Source organism: Parus major, chromosome 5 (genome assembly GCF_001522545.3).
Source record: "Parus major isolate Abel chromosome 5, Parus_major1.1, whole genome shotgun sequence".
Lineage (NCBI taxonomy): Eukaryota > Metazoa > Chordata > Aves > Passeriformes > Paridae > Parus > Parus major.
In genome coordinates this window covers 47,451,176-47,470,170 of record NC_031774.1, presented here as the reverse complement: position 1 = coordinate 47,470,170, position 18,995 = coordinate 47,451,176, and the positions used below count along the sequence as shown (strand labels likewise).

Here is an 18,995-nt window from a genome sequence, read left to right as displayed (position 1 = left end):
TTGTATCCCCAGGACACTATTTTCTTCTCTGTGTACCTCAGTGCCATTCCATAAATGTTTTAAACTGTCCTCCAAGCAGGACTAGATCCAGGTTGTTTCATTCCAGGTGAAGCTTCTGGTCAGTTTGGCTTGTATTCCTTAGTGCAGTAAACCATGAATTTTTTGTGCGCCAGGGAATAGCTTCAAATTGGATACAGTCATGTGACTGAAAAAACCTACACCACAGTTCTAGATTTATTGCAGACTGGAAAAAATTGCTATTGCGTGTTGTTGACTGCACTTCCAACACATTGGATTTTTCTCAAAAACAGTTCTTTAAGTGATGGAATAAAGGGTTAATTTTAGCTCTGCAAAAATTTAGTCTGTTCACATAAATGTTCATTAAAATAAAGACAATAGTTGATAAGTTATTAAGAGTCTGCTCTTAAAACTCTCAAGATTGATGGCCATTAAAGTGGAACTTTCACTATTATTTGAGTAGAACGAATAAGCTTGAGCACTGTGCTGCCTTATCCAGCTTCCATAATTAGTCCAGAGTCACAAGAAGTATGATTAGTTTCAGGTGTTTCTCTCTCCAAGTTCAGCTTCAGCAAGTTCTTAGTTTCTTGTTCTATCAGATTTCAAAATAATTCAGTGGACAAAGATGGAACATCTTAGCAAGTATCTTTATTACCCCACACTGGCTGAGCAGGACTACTTTGGCTTTTTGTTTTGCTTCACTGTTAGCTAGTTTCAGTTAGCTCATGTTCAGTTTTCTGTCCAGAGATTCTCAACATATGTGCTTACATCTCAAATGTTTTCAATTTAAAAGTTGTTCTTCAAGAAGATATGTTCTTTCCCTTTTTATTTCTAGATGATCTTGTACTGCATTTCTTTTATTGAAGAACTTGATATTTTTCCTTACTATTGAAATGGAGACTCTAGAATGATACAATTACTGCATTATTCTGGCTTACTCCCATATTACTCCCATATTGCCATTGATCTTGTCAGATCTTATATACTTCCAGTCCAAACCATAGAAATGAGGGCCAGGACTAGAAACCTTAGTATAGCAGAAAGAAATGTTGATTTGGGAGGATAACTTTTTACCTGACTTAGCTTAAATTTCCTCCCCCTATATATGGTCTTTCAAATGTATTGTGTCTCATGCAAGCTCTACCCAGATATAGTTGCAGTGGCACACAATGCTGTTTTGATTGTGTGTTCTTTTCAAGTTACAAATCTGCATATACTTCTTCCTTCAAACTTCAAAGGGTGTTTTTTGAGAATGCTTTTTGGTCTCAGTGACATGATTGTATTTAAGAGAAGGTCTTCTGTGAAGGTACACAAAAGCCAAAGCTGTAGTTCAGAGTATATGTTGTTTCACAGCCTTTCCAGATCAAGTTGGAACCATATGTAAGCATAAATCCTCTTGCTTCTTACAGCAGGGTAGCTAAACTGGTATCACTGTTATTAGGTACATAACAGAAGATGTAAATTATTTGTAATATTTGATCCTGTACTTGTTTTTTATTAGCAGCCTTTTAAAACAAGGTTGACTTTCTCTCCTTAATTCCGTCCTGGTGATGTGATATAGCTATTTTACATGTTCCCAAAGTTGTGTTTATCATTTGAAAAAGAAATACAAGAAGATGGAACAATAAACAAAGAGCAGGAGCTACTAATCTGAAGCGATTTATAAAATTCAAGTGTCTGGGTTTATGTACAAGAATGATTGACGAATCATCTTCAGCTTTTACTATGGAAAATGTTTGGGTTTTTTTTCCCTGGTCTGTTCTAGCAATTACTTTGACAGTGAGGTCTCATTTTAAACAAAGCAAACATTTAGTTGTTTTTCACCAGTTGCTCTATGTAAGTAGGGAAGCATGATTGAGACCCTTTCAATGAAATATTGTAGTCATGTGAAAGGACTTTGTGTTTCTTCAAACACTACAGGGGGTTTGATACACGATTTAAGGTCTGTTCCAACCCAAACCATTCTCTGATTCTAAGGATTTTTTTTGTCTGTGTTACCAACTAGTGCTTCCACTCACTGGAATACAAAAAGAGAAGCTAGATATATTAAAGGAGTGCTTCATCTATGAGCTTGGAGGGGGGGAGGGTGTTGAGGATGACCTTTCTCTGCTTTTTCTCCCTTCTTCCCTGTTCCCCTGCACCTAAGCTGTCAGTTCATGCAAAAGCTTCACTGAGGTTAATAGTGCCCAAAACTTTCTGATGCTTTCTGCTGGTGTCTGGGGAAGATTGTGTGTCATGCTACTGTCCTTGCCATGTGACTGATTTAATCTATCAGCCACATTCTGATAAACATCGGGTGCATTTGATGTGTGAATGCTCAGTAGATGAGAATGTCAAGGATGATCAGGTTGCTACATGCAGCTGTATACCACCTAAACCATTCAGTGATGACTATATCTTTCCTGCCAGCTGTCTCCTATGACCCAAAGCTTTGGAGTCCCGGTGGAAAAACAGCCAATAGTTCCAAGGAGAGAATGAACCAAAACATCTTTTGTTGTGCCAGATTAGAACACTCTGTAAAATTACTATAGTTGCATTGTTAGAACCTGAATGTGGTTATGTGCCTTCTTTGAAATGTACAGAAACAATTTAAGAATCTACAGGAGGTTTTTTTTTGTATTGCAATTGAAATGAATAATGACATAGTACTGATTTTGTGATTTGTGTAGACTGTGTTGTTCTTTATTTACAGCAAAATAAAACAGTATTGATCCATTTTATCTGTTTAGGTAATCTGAAATACTTGGGTTCAAATGGGAACATACATTACAGGAGTGAAAAGTGAATGAGGTTGCCATGAGTTTGGAGATTGTTGTAAAGCAACTGAAAAAACAGAATGTCAAGCATGTGTTGTCATGTCCTGTGAAAACATACATTTGCTCCTTTTGAGTTTTTCTAGAGATTTTAAGGCATCTTTTCTTTCTGGAATCTTCTCACTATGACAGTTTTTGTGATGCCCAAATAAAAATATCAGACAGTATTCCAGCGGTTTCAGCACAGTTTTTATGTTAAAGGGGATCGTTTTTGATGGAGGGGGAAGTACATTTGTTGCTGATCTTAAACTCCCAAAGTTTCATTTATATTTGTTTACTAAGTAACATTTACTACTAAATGTTTGTCTTCAAAAGATAAATACATTTTTACAACGGAACTGTGTGTATTATGTTACTATTTCGGCTGAACCACAATGTCCTTCATTCCACTTGGCAATGAATTGAGACCAAGCTTTGTCTGACCACTTGCTGTAAAGTGAAGTTACTTCTGACTCTGCAAGAGGAGTGATCATGTAGTTCTATGTATTGCCTTCTCTTTATTTTGCAATATATACCTGTGATGGAAAGTGAGATAACTGGTTTAGTCTCTTTTTTCAGAGCTTCCTAAAATTACTTAGTACTAATTTAACATCAGTGTCTAGACATGGTCCAGATTATAATATTTAATTTAAAAATATTAGCATATAACAGAGCAACAGTGTCATAAGTTATTAGTTGGAGACTATGGAACAAATCTAAATGAATACTTTTCTTAATTACTAAAGCACATAATTACTGGAGTTGGAAGGGACCTCTGGAAATCTAGTCAATGCCTTATTTTTGATGATTTATTATTTGTTCTGTCTCTTTTCAGTTATTTCTGATGACCATTCCTGGTCTCTCTTAGATAGTGTATTATACTTTTCTCTTTTTTTTTTTTTTTTATTCCAATTCCAATTTACATTTGCAAAACTTAAGCAACTTTCCTGTTCTGTAGGAAAGGGAGCACATTTCAATGCAATAAGATGATAATTAGCTTTTCCTCATGTCTTTTAAATGAATTATTAAATATGAATTCATAAATTTTATGCATTTCTCAACCCATATTGATGCCAAAATTAATGTAGAGCATGTAGGACTTTGGATGAAAACTAACTTTTGAAAATACTTTTTTTTTTAATGTGGTATGTATTCAGATTAAAGATGGAGTACTCAAAATTTCTTAGATTTCATGTAGCATGTTTCTGTATACTTCAGCAATATTATTCTGTGTCATCAGGCCATAATCACTTTCCTAGGCTGAAGGTTTTTATTTGTGGGGTTTGTTTGTTTTAGTTGGTAGGTTTTTTTTCTTTCATTTAGTTTGTTTTAAGTTTGGTCATTCCTGACAAATAACAAATGTTTTTAACATGCAAACACACACACACTGATGATAAGAACTTCATAGCCTCAGTAGGAATGTGTTCTCTGATGTTCAATTGTCATGAAATTCTGAATGCTTTGTTTGTTTATGAATCATAGTGTCTTTATGCAAGTTGGTGGTTAGCCTGGTAAGGATTCCATTCCCTATTAGTCCTTACCAGAGTCATCAGCAGTTATCTGTAATGTTTTTGCCAGTTTTAAAAAAGATAATCTCATCAGAATCTGATGATTTAAAAACTGATATTCTTGTGTAGCTTCTGTTCTTTTCATAGCAGTTAGAATTAAATGCCTGTTTGTATGTATTTAAAGCTTTAATTGGTCAAAGGACTTTTTGATTGGAAAGGAAAATGGAAAATCTGATACTTGTGCCTGTGCTGTAAAATTCAATTTTTCTCTCCAGAAGTAAAGCTAAGATGGCTTAACTTTTTAAAGTGTGAATTTAAAATGAGATTCTGTAGGCTATAAATGGAACTTCATATTAAAATGTGTGTGTGTAATTCGAAATGCCTAGAATGAACATTGTCCTGTAGAGTACAGCTCTTTTTGAAGTTTTGGGGTACTTTGATAAGCACACATCTTCAAGTGGAGCAGTGCCTGTAAATTTAAAATTAAGTTTCTGCTGAAAATAGTGTGAGAAGAAACACTTGTGTAAGTAAAATCAAGTAATGTCCTTTTCTTGATTAAAAAATTTCTCTTATTGCTTGGGATTGCAAGTATATTTAATATTGTTTCATTTTCTTCTCATAGTAGGCTGTGCTGGAACAAAAATGCAATGAAAGAAACACTGGATGAATGAATGAAAAGCCCTGCTTTGCAATCCCTCAGCATGGCGGGACTGCAGCTCATGACCCCTGCTTCCTCCCCAATGGGTCCTTTTTTTGGACTACCATGGCAACAAGAAGCAATTCATGATAACATTTACACACCAAGAAAATATCAGGTACTGGCAATAGTACTAACAGTACTAGTAGCATAAAAAAAAAAGTACAATTAAATCCATTCATTAATGGAAAAAGAACAAGAGCAGGTGGAGAATGTGCTGTCATGCACACTGTCAGGACATGTCTCTCTTAACTCCACCTCTTGGGAGCTAACTCTTTAGTTTGGCTTTGTTTGACATTTGTTATATCCCCCCTTCCCTCTTCTCAGTTTGCGCTAACAAGCAGAACAGCTTTTAAGAGGGACAAATAAAATGTGTCTCTCAATTGCATGCATACATCATGCCTTCTTTCACATCTCACTTTGTCTTCCACATTATACAGTAATTTTGATTTTTGGTTCACAAACTGGTCAAAGCAGCCCTCTAAAGTCAGAAACCCCATCAGGATACTCTGATTTTTCACTTTAAAGAAAATTGAGTTCTAGAATATCAGTTCTCTTTCTGCTGCAGAGGTGCCCAGAAGTGTTTTGTTAGCATTACTGAGAAACTTGGATCACTTTGAGCTAGTCTCCTTGATTGGACTGAATTGATGTTTGCAATTAGATTTAAAAGCTGTAGCTTCTTTCTTCACACCATGTATATAGCAACAGAATCATCTATTGGAAAGATACATTCAGAAAGCTACCTGAAAGCAGATTGTGGTACTCAAGGATTTTATATTTAAAAGCTGGAATATGCATAGTGTGTTAATATTTTTGAAGGATTATGAGAATGCATTGTTATGAAAGAGATGTGTTAATTATATGGCACTTGAAGGATCTCAAGTGATACTGTTGACTTGTACTTGTCTATAGTTTATTTATCACTCTTGTTATTTTTTGTCAGCTTTTTCACTGCATTGCTGCAAGTAAGGACATTATTATTTTTTAAATCTAGGTTGAACTGCTTGAAGCAGCTTTGGATCATAATACAATAGTCTGCTTAAACACTGGCTCAGGGAAGACTTTTATTGCAGTACTACTCACTAAAGAGCTGTCCTATCAGATCAGGGGAGATTTCAACAAAAATGGAAAAAGAACTGTGTTCTTGGTCAACTCAGGTAAGAGGAAATGTTCCTAAACACACTGCTAATACTTCAATGGAATATTCTGTAACAGAAGTTCCATGAAAGCAAAGTTGAGAGAAACTTTTGTGTAAAGTCTTCAACAACAAGGATGTGATGCCTTTCATCTTTTGTTTCATCATCTGTTTAATATAATCTGTTTATATATATAACATATTCTTCTTTCTAGTTTAAAGTTATGATATTGAATCTGAAGTGCAATTTAGTTACCCATCTGTTTCCTTGATGTGATTTTGCATAGAGGCAGTTGCCATGTACACATGGTTTAACATTAGTCAAAGCTAAAGATCACATTATGAAATGTGGTGCTAGGTCATACGACACACATCTTATAAATTAAAAGTATGAGAAGACCTTTATGTAAATGAGATTCTTTTTTTCCTTAAGCAAATCAAGTTGCTCAGCAAGTGTCAGCTGTCAGGACACATTCAGACCTTAAAGTGGGAGAGTATTCAAGTTTGGAGGTAACTGAATCATGGACAAAAGAGAAGTGGAGTCAAGAATTCTCTAAGCATCAGGTAATGTATTAAGTAAAAACCATAAGTAAAGCATACAGAGAGTTCGTTTGGACCAGAAGTGATTCCTTCCAATTATACATTCAGTCTTTATTAAAAAGAAATCTATCATATTGATAATATTTGTATGTTAACTTTGAGGCAAATGTATGTAGGTGTTTTCAGGTTGTTTTTAAAAAGCCATCCTCTTTAAGTCCTTTGTGTTCAATCTCCCTGACTTGTTCATTATGTTGATTGCAGAAGAAACTTTGAGTGTGTATACTATACCTTAAATACTGTTAAAATTTTAATAAATGTTAGAGTTCTGGGGTTTACTTTCTGGTGATTAGGAATGCTCTATGGAATATGTCTGAGAAACTCTGGCAGAAGAAAGTGTTAATACACTAAAGTGTTACTGAGGTGTGAAGTTCAAAGTGAGTGTAAAAGCTACATAATTTTATCAACAAACGCAACTTTTATGTGTTAGTGTACAAAAAAGAAGTTTTTCTTTAAAAAGGATTCTAATAACATCCTGTTCATGTTACAGCTGCAAATAGTTAAGAGCTTATGAAGAACTGTCTTGCCAGAGACATGATGATGGGACACATAAAAGGACACTAACTTTAATTTGTTAGGATTTAATGATACTTGTTCTGTGTGCTCTGATTGGTGTTGAGATTGCCTGTTGTGTATTCATTTCTTAACTAGGCATGTGACAGGAGAGATACAGACATATCTATATATCTATATATCTATATAGATATAAATACACCCCCATTCAGACAGATGGCTTTCTCCAGTAGAGAATGTTTTATTCTCTTTTGTCCTTACCTGGTGTAGGTGGATGAATAGGGGTTGATAGCTGCCAGTGCTGTCTCACTAGACCTGCAGGAGGCTTTTCCTCCTTCACCTTGACCTCAGACAGCTTGTGCTTTTCTTGTACTGACTTTTTTGTCCTTTCAACCTAGGTTCTGGTTATGACGTGTCATGTTGCTTTGACTGTTTTGAGAAACGAGTATTTATCCCTGTCAAATATTAATCTTCTGGTGTTTGATGAGTGCCATCTTGCAATCCAGGATCATCCATACCGTGAAATTATGAAGGTGCATTTATTGTGGGAATGCTTAATATACTTGGTTGAGGAGGAAAAGCCAGTGGGAGGGCTGGAGAATTGGGAACCTTTCAAGGGGACATTTGCTACCAAAAAAAATATTAGTGGAACCAGTGTTAGCATGTTCCTGGGACTGTAAAATTACTGTCTTAAGACTTCTGAGATAGTGTGTGGCAGAAGAATTATGCATTTACTGTGTTTTACAATGGGGATTAAAGAAAAATCTATCTTTAACAGAGAAGCTAAATTTATTGAATTAAGGAAATTTTTAAAATTTGTTAATAAAATATTTGAGTTAGAGAATGGGATATGCTAATAATCAGTTTGTATTATTTTTAAAAATGCTGGTCTCTAAAGGTGTTTCTGGGGCTCATTCCAGAGTATTATTGGCTCCATGTCATTTTTTGCTTATGAGAGGTACCTACATAAGTATCTTTCCAGATCTCTTTTCAAGTGCACATGCCTGTTTATATGGCATGGAAGTATTTTGTTATATATTGTAAGTGTGACAAGAATATTCTGTTTAATGCTAACTGTTCCTATTTTTCCATGTTGTAAATATTTACCTTTAAATGTCATGGCTGTTCAACTTCCATTCAGTAGAAAAGAAAATACTAATTTAATGTTTGGTTCCTTTTTAAACACCTGCTATTGAAATAAAAGTTTGCAGCCAAAACATCATAAATTTGCAGGTAGATTAACAGGATACCTGTCGTAAATAATTTGATTTTTTTTTTCACAGATCTGTGAGGATTATCCATCATGTCCTCGAATTTTGGGATTAACAGCTTCCATTTTAAATGGGAAATGTGATCCTGCTGAGTTAGAGGAGAAGATCCAGAAACTGGAGAAAATTTTGAAGAGCAATGCTGAAACTGCAACTGATTTGGTGGTCTTAGACAGGTATGTTTTATAATGATTTTTGGTGAATTGATGTCTGTGTTTTCATTTTGGGTAGAGGAATAAACCAGTAGCAATATTTTGTCTTCTGAATTTTAGAAAAGTTTGTGTGTATATGATGCTTCTATTCCATATAGGGTGGAGATAGAATGTTAAATGGTTTTTGAGTATAAAGTCTGATTGGCCTTGGTAGGGAGAGGTTTTCTGTAGTTAAAAAACAAAACAAAAAAGATGCAACAAAACAGATCCTCAAACAAAATAACCCAACCCAAAACAACTAAAAAAACCCCTCAACACACCACCAAGCTAAAAAACTGACATTTCACAAAATAATTCTTAACTTCTAAAATGCAGTCTTTTGTGTAGAGTGTTAACTGTTTCATGTCCAGTGAATGTCATAATGTCACTATTTAGGAAAATGTGGCAACATCCACAGTGCAGTGTGCTCTTAATGCCAGAGTAGTTGCCTTTATTTTTGTCATGCATTGCCTGGATTTTAAAGGCTAGTGAAAGATAGAGGGAGATTAGAGGAAGTCGTAAATACTTAAATGACAGAGCAAGTGGCTTAAAGAATCTGGAATCCTGTGAATGTTGTTTAAACTAAAGGTGGTGATAATGCTATGAATTGTAGGGAAATCAGGGTGAAATGATTGCTGTGTAGCATGTTTTCTTCTGCCACCTGTACTATATTGTTGAGTTTCAGACAAAGCTAAAGGTGGTTTTTCCATGTTACAGAACAGGTGTTTCATCCATGTGTAAATGTTTTAAATGCATTTTTTTTTAACTTTTGTGAACCATTTCTTTTTAAGAATTTCTTGCTTCCACTCAAGAGTAGTAATTACTAGCATAAATGTATATATATAGACATGAATTTACATGGAGTGGATTGGTTTTCTTTTGTATAGCAAGAGAGTGCACTATGGAAAAACAAGTGAGAATGTTGATGAAGTAAATAGAATTTACTTAAATTTTCCAATATTTGAGATGAGGATAGCAATGTTAGCCTTCTTCTTAGGAGTGTATTCCAAGAGTATCTAGAATGAAGTAGTTCAGTATTTTCGGTGGTGGAGGTTTTTCTGAAGTGTTTAACTGTATAACTTTTAATAATTGTTGATTCATGGTGTTCTTGAATACACATCATTTTGCTGTTGTGTTTGCTGCATAACCTTAAGAGCTGAAATAGCTCTGGCTTTCAGAAGCTCTGTTTAACTTGATCTTTCCCCTCATTAAGATATACTTCTCAGCCATGTGAGATTGTTGTAGACTGTGGACCATATACTGACAAAAGTGGGTTGTATGGAAGATTATTAATGGAATTGGATGAAGCACTTGCTTTTCTAAATGACTGCAACATATCTGTACATTCAAAAGAAAGAGATTCTACCTTAATTTCTAAGCAGGTAAGGATATCAAGAAATGTGAGAAACCTGGGGAATAGAAATCTTACTACTGCTTTTCTTTGCCATGTATGTTACATAATTGAAACCTCCATAGCTAGCCGTCCTTGATTATCTGAAGCAAACAGACTTCTGATTTTTGTGTTCATTAACATGCAGTTGTTTTCATGCATGAGTGAGGCTTCAGTGTCAGGCATTGATTAGAATTTCATTTAGTTTGAGGTTCAGATTTGTTTAAAACAATTCTGCACCCTTATGTTATAGGTCCTTATCTCTGAAGGCAAGAATTTTGACATTTCCACAATCTCCTATTAATTCAGTACAGAAGAGGAAATAATGCTTCAGGAAGAATTTGGACTGTACCCCATTGTATTAAAAGTTGATAAAGGAAGAATTTAGGCAAAAATTCCAGCCAGAGATGTACAGTGTCTGTAGTTTATCTTAGAACAATATTGGACTAGTGCCACATCTTGCTTGAACAGAATTTGAATCTCAGGCTTGCAACTGATTTTCTCTGTGTTTGCCCCTGTGTTGTCTTGACCTTTGGCAGATGATGGTCCAGAAAGTGTGGAGTGTTTAGCAGGGACCAGGGGGTCCAGATACCTTTTTTAACTCTGCTTGGCCTTCCTGGTTTGGAATTGCCTGCTAAGTTACCACTATGTCAATATGTAAGTTGTTGAACAAGAAGTCAGTAGTGAGTCACTACTGTGACTATTCCTGTAATAGTCCACAAGAAATTTGGAGAATATATTACTTCCTTCAGCTCAAAATATTCCAGTTTTCTCTAGCATTCTTAAAACTGAGGGCTGTGACACTGTCTATAAAATATTATTTGTGCCAGAGGGGAAGATTGTACATAAGGCAGCGTATCACAGTGCATGGGAATTGGAAGTCCTGGTTACTTTTGTGCTAAACTTAAACCATAATAGACTAGAATACATAAGGAATGCTGGCTGGAGGCGATCTTCATGACTTGCAGACTCCAGAAGAGTGGAGTAACTTTTATACATCTAAAGCTTGCAACCCTCTTGCTTGTTTTAAACCAGTAGCTCTCCAAGAAGATGGAGGCACCCATATTAAGAAGAGAAATGAGTTTCAGACTGTGGTGCTTTTTATCTTGGCAATGTTAGAACATCAAGCTTCTGTATGCAGTTACAATTAGTGTAGATGGTTTTACCCTTAAGTCTTAGAACTAAATAACTTCACAGAGGATAGGACAGACTCAAGAGGATGATAGTCTGATCTTTCTTTCCTCACAGAAGGGAAGAAGGAAGAGAAATTAAAGCAGCAGCTGAAAACCAGCATCCTGATTGTTACAGTTCAGTTGTAGTTCTTCAGGTACAATATAGGGCATCCAAACAATAAGTCCTTTTAATGGTGTTATCAGTGTACCACATTTCTGAATTCCTAGTTTATTGTCTGACAACTTCATTCTTCTGGAGGAAGCAACTTCTCATCAGATCAGATTATGATGGTACTTAAATGCCTATTCTGTTTTCTTTGAATAGGATATAGTTCTCTCTTTTTAATATTCTACCCACACATACAAACCACTGTGTTCTGTTTTTCCTTTGAAAGGATAGACTTCCTAAGGCTACCTGAAGGCTACTGTGGAACTTTGATTATATACTTCTGAAACCCTGCCAGCTGTCAGTAGTAAATAAAGTAAAAATGCCCAATAAAGTGTTTATTCTATTAGTTCTGTGTTATATAATAAAGATAAGAATTTTTGATTTGTTTATCTAGCTGCTTCAAAAAGTATTCTTTTTAGTATACATTTCAAATTGCAGTTCTACAAAATGGCAAAATTTTGATTAAGCTTGGGGTTTTTTGGAGTTTCAGAAATACAGTTTGAAGTTGATTGGTAATTATTTAAGGGGGGGGGGAACTTGCTCCATTAGAAACACAAAATTTTCCAAGTTCATCTAAATAAGAAAAGCAGACTTCTGCATTTTTTTTAAAGTAGAAAAATGTCATAATCCTTACAAAGACTGTGATGTTAGAAAGTAAAGCCCCTAGTCTTAAATGCATAGTTCATGAATGTACTCTTTGAACTGATACTTGAATTCATTTGTTGTAGATATTGTCAGACTGTCGAGCTGTGTTGGTTGTTCTGGGACCGTGGTGTGCAGATAAGGTAGCTGGGATGATGGTGAGAGAGCTGCAGAAGTATATCAAACATGAACAAGAGGAGCTGCACAGGAAATTTTTATTGTTTACAGACACTTTCCTAAGGAAAATACATGCACTCTGTGAAGAGCACTTCTCGCCTGCCTCACTTGACCTGAAATTTGTGACCCCAAAAGTAATAAAGCTGCTTGAAATCTTGCGCAAATACAAACCATATGAACGGCAGCAGTTTGAAAGTGTTGAATGGTATAACAATAGGAATCAGGATAATTACGTATCTTGGAGTGATTCTGAAGATGATGATGAGGATGAAGAAATTGAGGAGAAAGAGAAGCCAGAGACTAATTTCCCATCTCCCTTTACTAATATTTTATGTGGAATTATTTTTGTGGAAAGAAGATACACAGCAGTTGTTCTAAATAGGTAAAGCTTTTTATTTAAAAAAAGAAATATATTCTGAAGGAAAAAGGCAGACTCAGCTGCCAGGATGTTAATACCATGAATATGTAGGGGATTGCCTTGTATTTACAGAACTCATATTCATAAAGTTGGTATAGGAGATCATGTGGAATATTTCTAAAGCATACGGGAAGAGCATATGTCTTTGAAAGTTGTACTCAAGGACTTGTTTCAGACCTGAGTTTTTAATTTGATTCTTTTAGAAGGCAAAATGTGGCATACTGTACTAAACCTGTAAAATAATCATATATTGATTTGTTGTAATTGGTCATTAGATTTATATTTTCAGTGGGTGTTGGAAACTTCTCTAGCCTACTGAGTTCAGTACTGTCAGAAATCTCACAATTGCCCTACTAAATCAAGGTATTATATGATCCAAGTCTAGAGAAAATCAAATTTAGCCTTGCACAAATATTGCTCAAGATTTACCAGTACTACTTTCACAGTGGATGTTTCTAAAGCACCTATTTAGTCAAACACTAAGTGCTTTCTTAAAGTCTCCACCAAGAAAAATAAGAATGTGGGAGTAATTGCCACCTGGCAATATTGTAGTTCCTTATCAGTTCATATTCTTGAGTGTGATACATGTTACGTGTAACACTGAATTGTTAAAAGCTGTTTCCACAAACTGTGAATGAAATGATTGATTCACCTATCCTGGTTTTGGTTTTTGGTAGGTTTCTCTGATAGTGTAGCAAATGTCCTGTGTGAGGTGTTCCTTGCATTCTGGAAACCTCTAAGTCTGACTCCTCTGTTGGTACATTTTAGCTCGAGTTAATAAGTGCATAACATATTCTTTGATCTGCAGACTTGCCTATGTGTTTTCATCAACTTTTATTTTTCCTCTTTTCCTTTTTTACGTTTTAAATATGTTCACATAAATCTGCAGTATGAGGCAAACCAAGCTGTTCAGCAAAATGAACATACTCTGTTAATAAGTCCTGAAGAAATAATACTAACAGAGTCTTTTCCTGAGATGAAATGAGTATTTCATTACCCTACAGGGAATGAACAGAATTCTGAAAACTTTTTTCTTCTCTGTTAAGTTATGAATGTGATTTAAATCATATTGGTTTTCCACTGTACATTCTCATATTCCAAGATTTATACACTATACAATATCCTAACTGCTGTTGAACCTGACAGAATACAGACTCTAGATGAAATAGGTGATCAAGTTCTGTCATCTTTGAGCTTTAGGCACTTTGAGTAGAGATTATTGGTGGCAAAATATAAACTTATATGTAACTTTTTATCCCCTTCTGAAAGCTAGCTGCCAGACTCTCAAAATGCACCTTTACTTCATGTAGCAACTGATTTGAGAAAACCTGATATTGTATTGACAATCAGAGTTGAACTGCTGGAATTAAGACTGGAAGCCTTTGGTGGAGAAGCTCACTGTAGGCCCTCTTCAGAAGAGTGCATTTAATTCAAGGAGTGAATTTAATTCTGATGATGACAGCTATACTTACGCTATATATAAGAAAAAGACTCTCTACTGAATGAGAAAGTCTTGAGTGTTTGAATTGGTGTACCACAGTTACAGTAATTCAGTATGGGTCATTAAATGGAACTGATTTAAAAAGAAGTACAGTTTTTCTTAAAATGTGGTTATCATCTTAGTATTTAGAATACCATTTCATGAAATCCAGGATGAGTGAAGAAGGGTGAAATTCATGACACGAGTTGTACTTTCTGTCTTTGTTATTACAATCAGTTGATGGAGTCGCTCCCTCACTATTTAATTTGGTGTATGCAGTTGAGTTCTGGTGCCTCTACACTCCTTTTCAGAATAGAAGACGTTTTCTGAAGTCCAGTTTCCTTCCATTTGCATTGCAGTGCCTCTCAGCACCCTTAAGAGAAGGGAAAGTAGAAGTCCTTATATCTATTTGAAAAACACTACTTGTTACCTACTACAAATAGATTTTTTTAGTCACAAGGTTGAAGTCCTATGTTTCTCAGGAACTTGGCAAAGATTTGCAGTGAAATGTTCATTCAAGTGCTTTTAATTGTCCATTTCTACACAAGTGAACTAAAGTAAGAATGTTCGAGATGTTTAGCAGGTACTCAGTTTGTAAGACCTCATAGAAATGCCATGTTGAAAAAGAAATACAAAAAAAAATTCTGTCCAGTTATTAACCCATACTTTCTTAGAGTGTCTGTCTCAAGAACCTAGACTTTCTGCATACAGAAATGTAACTCCATTTGGCCTTGAACTAACAACCCCTGTTTGCACTTTAACACAGGAGGATCCTTCAAGTCTGTTCCCCTAGGGATGGCAAGCTGTATGCCTCTTTTTTGGCCTCTTGCCTATCTCCCTGTTCATTCCAGTTTTAACAGGTTAGAGGAGGAAAGCCTTCAAGGTGTTTTATGTACCCATAAATTTTGTTTACAGTGGGGACTAGGAAAGTGTGCAAGACTTTAGTTTAGGGGTAGAAAGAGCAGGGAGAACTTCACCATTTTCCCTCTGGTTTGGCCGCAGTTTCCTGGGCAGATGGGTAGGCTTGTAGCACAGCATCCATATACTTCCATGTGAGGCAGAAGTGCTAGAGATGTTTTTGGGAACAGTTTGAGTTACTTCTGGAAGTGTAGTGAGGCAGGCTGTTCTTGGCCTGTGGGGGGGAGCACCTGGTAATGGGCATGATGGATATGCTTTGAGCAGAGTAGTACTGGGATGGCTGTAGTGACACATGCAAGGGATTATTTGCTGTATATAATCCCTTGGTTTTTATTTCCTGCTCAAAAGCTTGTTACAGTTGAGTAATTCCAAATTCTGTTCATCCTGAAAACTAATCAACTAATGATGCTCCAGCATACTTACTTAGATTGCACACTGTAATTGTGGTTCTAAATCCATAAATGCCTCGTTCTTAGATTTAGTGCATTATTTAGGTGAGCAATCCTAATACTTTCTGTGAAATCAGAGCACTGCAGAAGCCAGCCTTTTCTGCTTCTGTAACATAAAAAAAAACTGAGCTGAAACAAAGTGAGGGCATGAATATTCCTCACATCCCTGTTGAGTATTCCTTTTAAAGAATTGTATTGTGTCCTCTATTTCAGTTAATTTCACAAGTAGGGAACATCTCACCATGTAGGCTGAGCATCACTTGAGAAAAACAGGTCAGCATTTTGTCACCAGTATACTTGAATATGATGTATATTCTAATATTAAGTACAATTACAATCTTAGATTTTTAACCTAGAAGTTAACATTTTATACTTCTATATCTTTTAAAGTCAGCTAGAGCTTACAGAAAAAGATTTAACAAAGAAATTTTGAGTGCTTTAACAACAGGAACCCTTAGAGTAATAGATTGGTTTAAAAATATCTAGTTTTACCATGGTAGGTCTGAAAATGTGTGTGATGCACAAGCACTCCTTGTGTTTCTGTATGCAGTCTGTCTTGTGGTAACCTTACAGAGGTTTTCAAAAAGACTGCAGTTGATTTATGTGTTAACATGACTTAATTGTCATACTTCCACTTTTCCTTTTAATGTAGGTCTTAAAAAAATAGATTTTTCCTCCATTTTGTAGGTTGTGTAACTTCTAAAAACACGTGTAATATTTTTAGGTTGATAAAAGAAGCTGGCAAGCAAGATCCAGAACTGGCTTACATCAGTAGCAATTTTATAACTGGACATGGCATTGGCAAGAACCAGCCTCGTAGCAAGCAGATGGAAGTAGAATTTAGAAAACAGGAAGAGGTAACTTCAAGAAAAGAAAAATTTAAACTGCCAGTACCCTTTTTGTGTGTCTGTGTGTGTCTTTGAAAACAGATCATTAGGGAAGAGTCTGGGGCACAGTCGTTGGAAGTTTATGGCTTTCTTTAACAAATATGCATACTTACTGGAGATACAGATGTTTGTAAAACAATAAAAGAATGTTTGGAGACATTGTCATGTAACATTACACAAATAGAAATTAAAACTTCATGTAACCATGTTTATATCTAGTCAGATCATTATCTAATTTTTCTGCATTGAATATAAAGAATGTCAGGCTTTTTTAAGCTGATTTTAATATTTATCTTTCCTAAATGTGAATTTGATTAATCATTAAATGTTAAAAAAAACCCACCCTGATTTTACATCACTTAAAGCTCATCCTAGCTGGGTTGTGCTCCAGACACCACACTTTTCCTGAGTATTGTTTCATATACAGCATAAATATCAGAAGTGTCAGCTCTAGAATGCACTCTATCCCCCAAGGATGCTTCAGCCTCAGGAATGTTTGGGAAAAGATGGTGTCCTAAAAGCAACATTTGTTTTTTTCTTTAGTACCACAGATGAAAACTTGTAAGTAAATAGGGGGGATCCTCTCCATTGCTAGGGGTTATAGTAGCTTCGTGTGATTCCACATCCATGATTTTATGCCTTGAAATCTTTTGTTTCTGATAAATAGTCTTGTTTTGTTTCTGAAAAGATTCTTTGTACTAGTTTTGTATTTTCATGTCTGGACATGTTTTGGGGGTGTTTGAGCCACTGATTGTGATTTTACTGGCTTTTGTTGAATCTCATGATGGAAAAAGATCTTGGACTAGTATGTCAAATTTGTCTTCATTACTTTTGCAGGTTCTTAGAAAATTTCGAGCACATGAGACCAACCTACTTATTGCTACAAGTATTGTAGAAGAGGGTGTTGACATACCAAAATGCAACTTGGTGGTGCGTTTTGATTTGCCCACAGAATACCGTTCCTATGTGCAGTCAAAAGGAAGAGCTAGAGCACCAATTTCCAATTACATTATGTTAGCAGATACAGACAAAATCAAAAGTTTTGAAGAAGATCTTAAGACATACAAAGCCATTGAGAAGGTATGAGATCAAAGGAATGGGACTGGTTTTTTTAGTGTGTCACAGTACTTTTTCAGGGAAAAACCTATCATTGTGTTCTGTTCTTGAAATGTTAAGATCCTCCGAAACAAATGCTCAAAATCTGTTGATGCCAATGAAACTGAAACTGAACCCATTGTTGATGATGATGATGTCTTTCCACCCTATGTATTGAGGCCAGATGAGAACAGTCCAAGGGTTACTATTAACACTGCTATTGGACACATAAATAGGTAAGAGGTATATTCACTTCTTCCTTCATGTCATTGAATGAAAGGTTTCTTAGTTGGTCTTGCAACATGGATGCATGGGCTGGGGCATTCTACACATTTCCTGTTAGGCATTTTGACAGAATCTTCTCTCCTAAAGAAAGTAGTCACAGGTTTGAAGGGATTATTTGCTTTCTTCATCCTACCAGAGGTTCTAGCTCTAATAATAACTTTAGTGATGTTGATTCCTGTTTAATTATCTGAAAACATTCAGCTTCAAAATGTGTAGTGAATTTGCATTTTTGCTCTTGTCAAGCTACTTTTAAAAATAAATTAAAGAACTGTTAAAACCGTAGTTAAATCTCAGGTCTAATATTCACGTTTGTAATAGCAATCTTGTTGTCATCTTTACAAACAAAACCACAGTAATTATAGTCCATAAGACAGGATGGGAACTACTCAAATACCAACTCTGTAAGGCGATGGTAATTGGAGTATGTTCTCAGTGACAGGAAGACAAAAAAGACAAGGAAGAAGATCCAGGGAGCTGTGGACCAGTCCAGTTAACTATAGTGATATTGAATGCTATGGACCAAGTCCTCGTAGCAACAGATTATTGGCCCATAAAGAAAAGGGGATGGGCAGAAACCAACCAAGTTTTACTGGGGGATTTTGTCTCTGGTGTCATGACGTGGTTGACTTTATAAAAAGCAGTGAATGTCATTTACTTAAGCTTTTGATGAAATTGCCAGTGACTTCTTGAGATGCAGACCATTTTGATGGACTGCCTGGTAAATAAAGCCTCTCAAAGCAGTCAGATTTGAAGGATGAATGGCAGATAGTAAATGTTTTAAAGATTGTCTGCTCATATGTGGCATTACTTCTGGACTGTTAGGAGGTCCAGTTTAACATGTGGATGTTTGCATTTAATAACGAGTTGGGATAAAGGGAAGTCAGTACAAGGGAGGAAAGATGGGAGGGGGAAACCGTAATAAACAGGAGGAATAAGACAACAGTAAAGTCAGGAGACATAATGGGAACCCTGGGACCTGGCAGGAAATAGCTTTGTGCATCATTACGAGCTGGAGTGACCTTTGTGGAGACCAGTTTATGGTAAAGGACATGGAGGTCTGCTGCTCAGAAGTTGGTTGAATATGAGTCAGTAGTGCACCTTTACAGTGCTCAGTATGCCTGAAATCATCTTTTCTAACATTCATCCCAGAAAGGTGAGGTTGCACTGAAATGTGTTTAGGTTTTGATTTGCAGA

The 18,995-nt window shown here is 35.8% G+C and overlaps 1 protein-coding gene across 10 annotated transcripts in view; it reads left to right on the top strand.

Moving 5' to 3' along the window:
- The window catches only part of DICER1 (dicer 1, ribonuclease III), a 67,094-nt gene that overhangs the window by 21,763 nt on the left and 26,336 nt on the right, over window positions 1-18,995 (top strand). For 8 of the 10 annotated variants that reach the window (XM_015630235.2, XM_015630233.3, XM_015630237.3 and 5 more), the window contains 10 exons: window positions 4,941-5,133; window positions 6,010-6,172; window positions 6,584-6,714; window positions 7,659-7,793; window positions 8,544-8,704; window positions 9,933-10,101; window positions 12,179-12,651; window positions 16,259-16,391; window positions 17,259-17,501; window positions 17,598-17,752. In XM_015630235.2, the coding sequence (XP_015485721.1) occupies window positions 4,990-5,133; window positions 6,010-6,172; window positions 6,584-6,714; window positions 7,659-7,793; window positions 8,544-8,704; window positions 9,933-10,101; window positions 12,179-12,651; window positions 16,259-16,391; window positions 17,259-17,501; window positions 17,598-17,752 (1,907 nt within the window). In that variant the 5' untranslated portion in view covers window positions 4,941-4,989. The remainder of the gene's footprint in view (window positions 1-4,940; window positions 5,134-6,009; window positions 6,173-6,583; window positions 6,715-7,658; window positions 7,794-8,543; window positions 8,705-9,932; window positions 10,102-12,178; window positions 12,652-16,258; window positions 16,392-17,258; window positions 17,502-17,597; window positions 17,753-18,995) is intronic. The other 2 variants (XM_015630238.3, XM_015630239.3) reach the window with 1 other exon arrangement.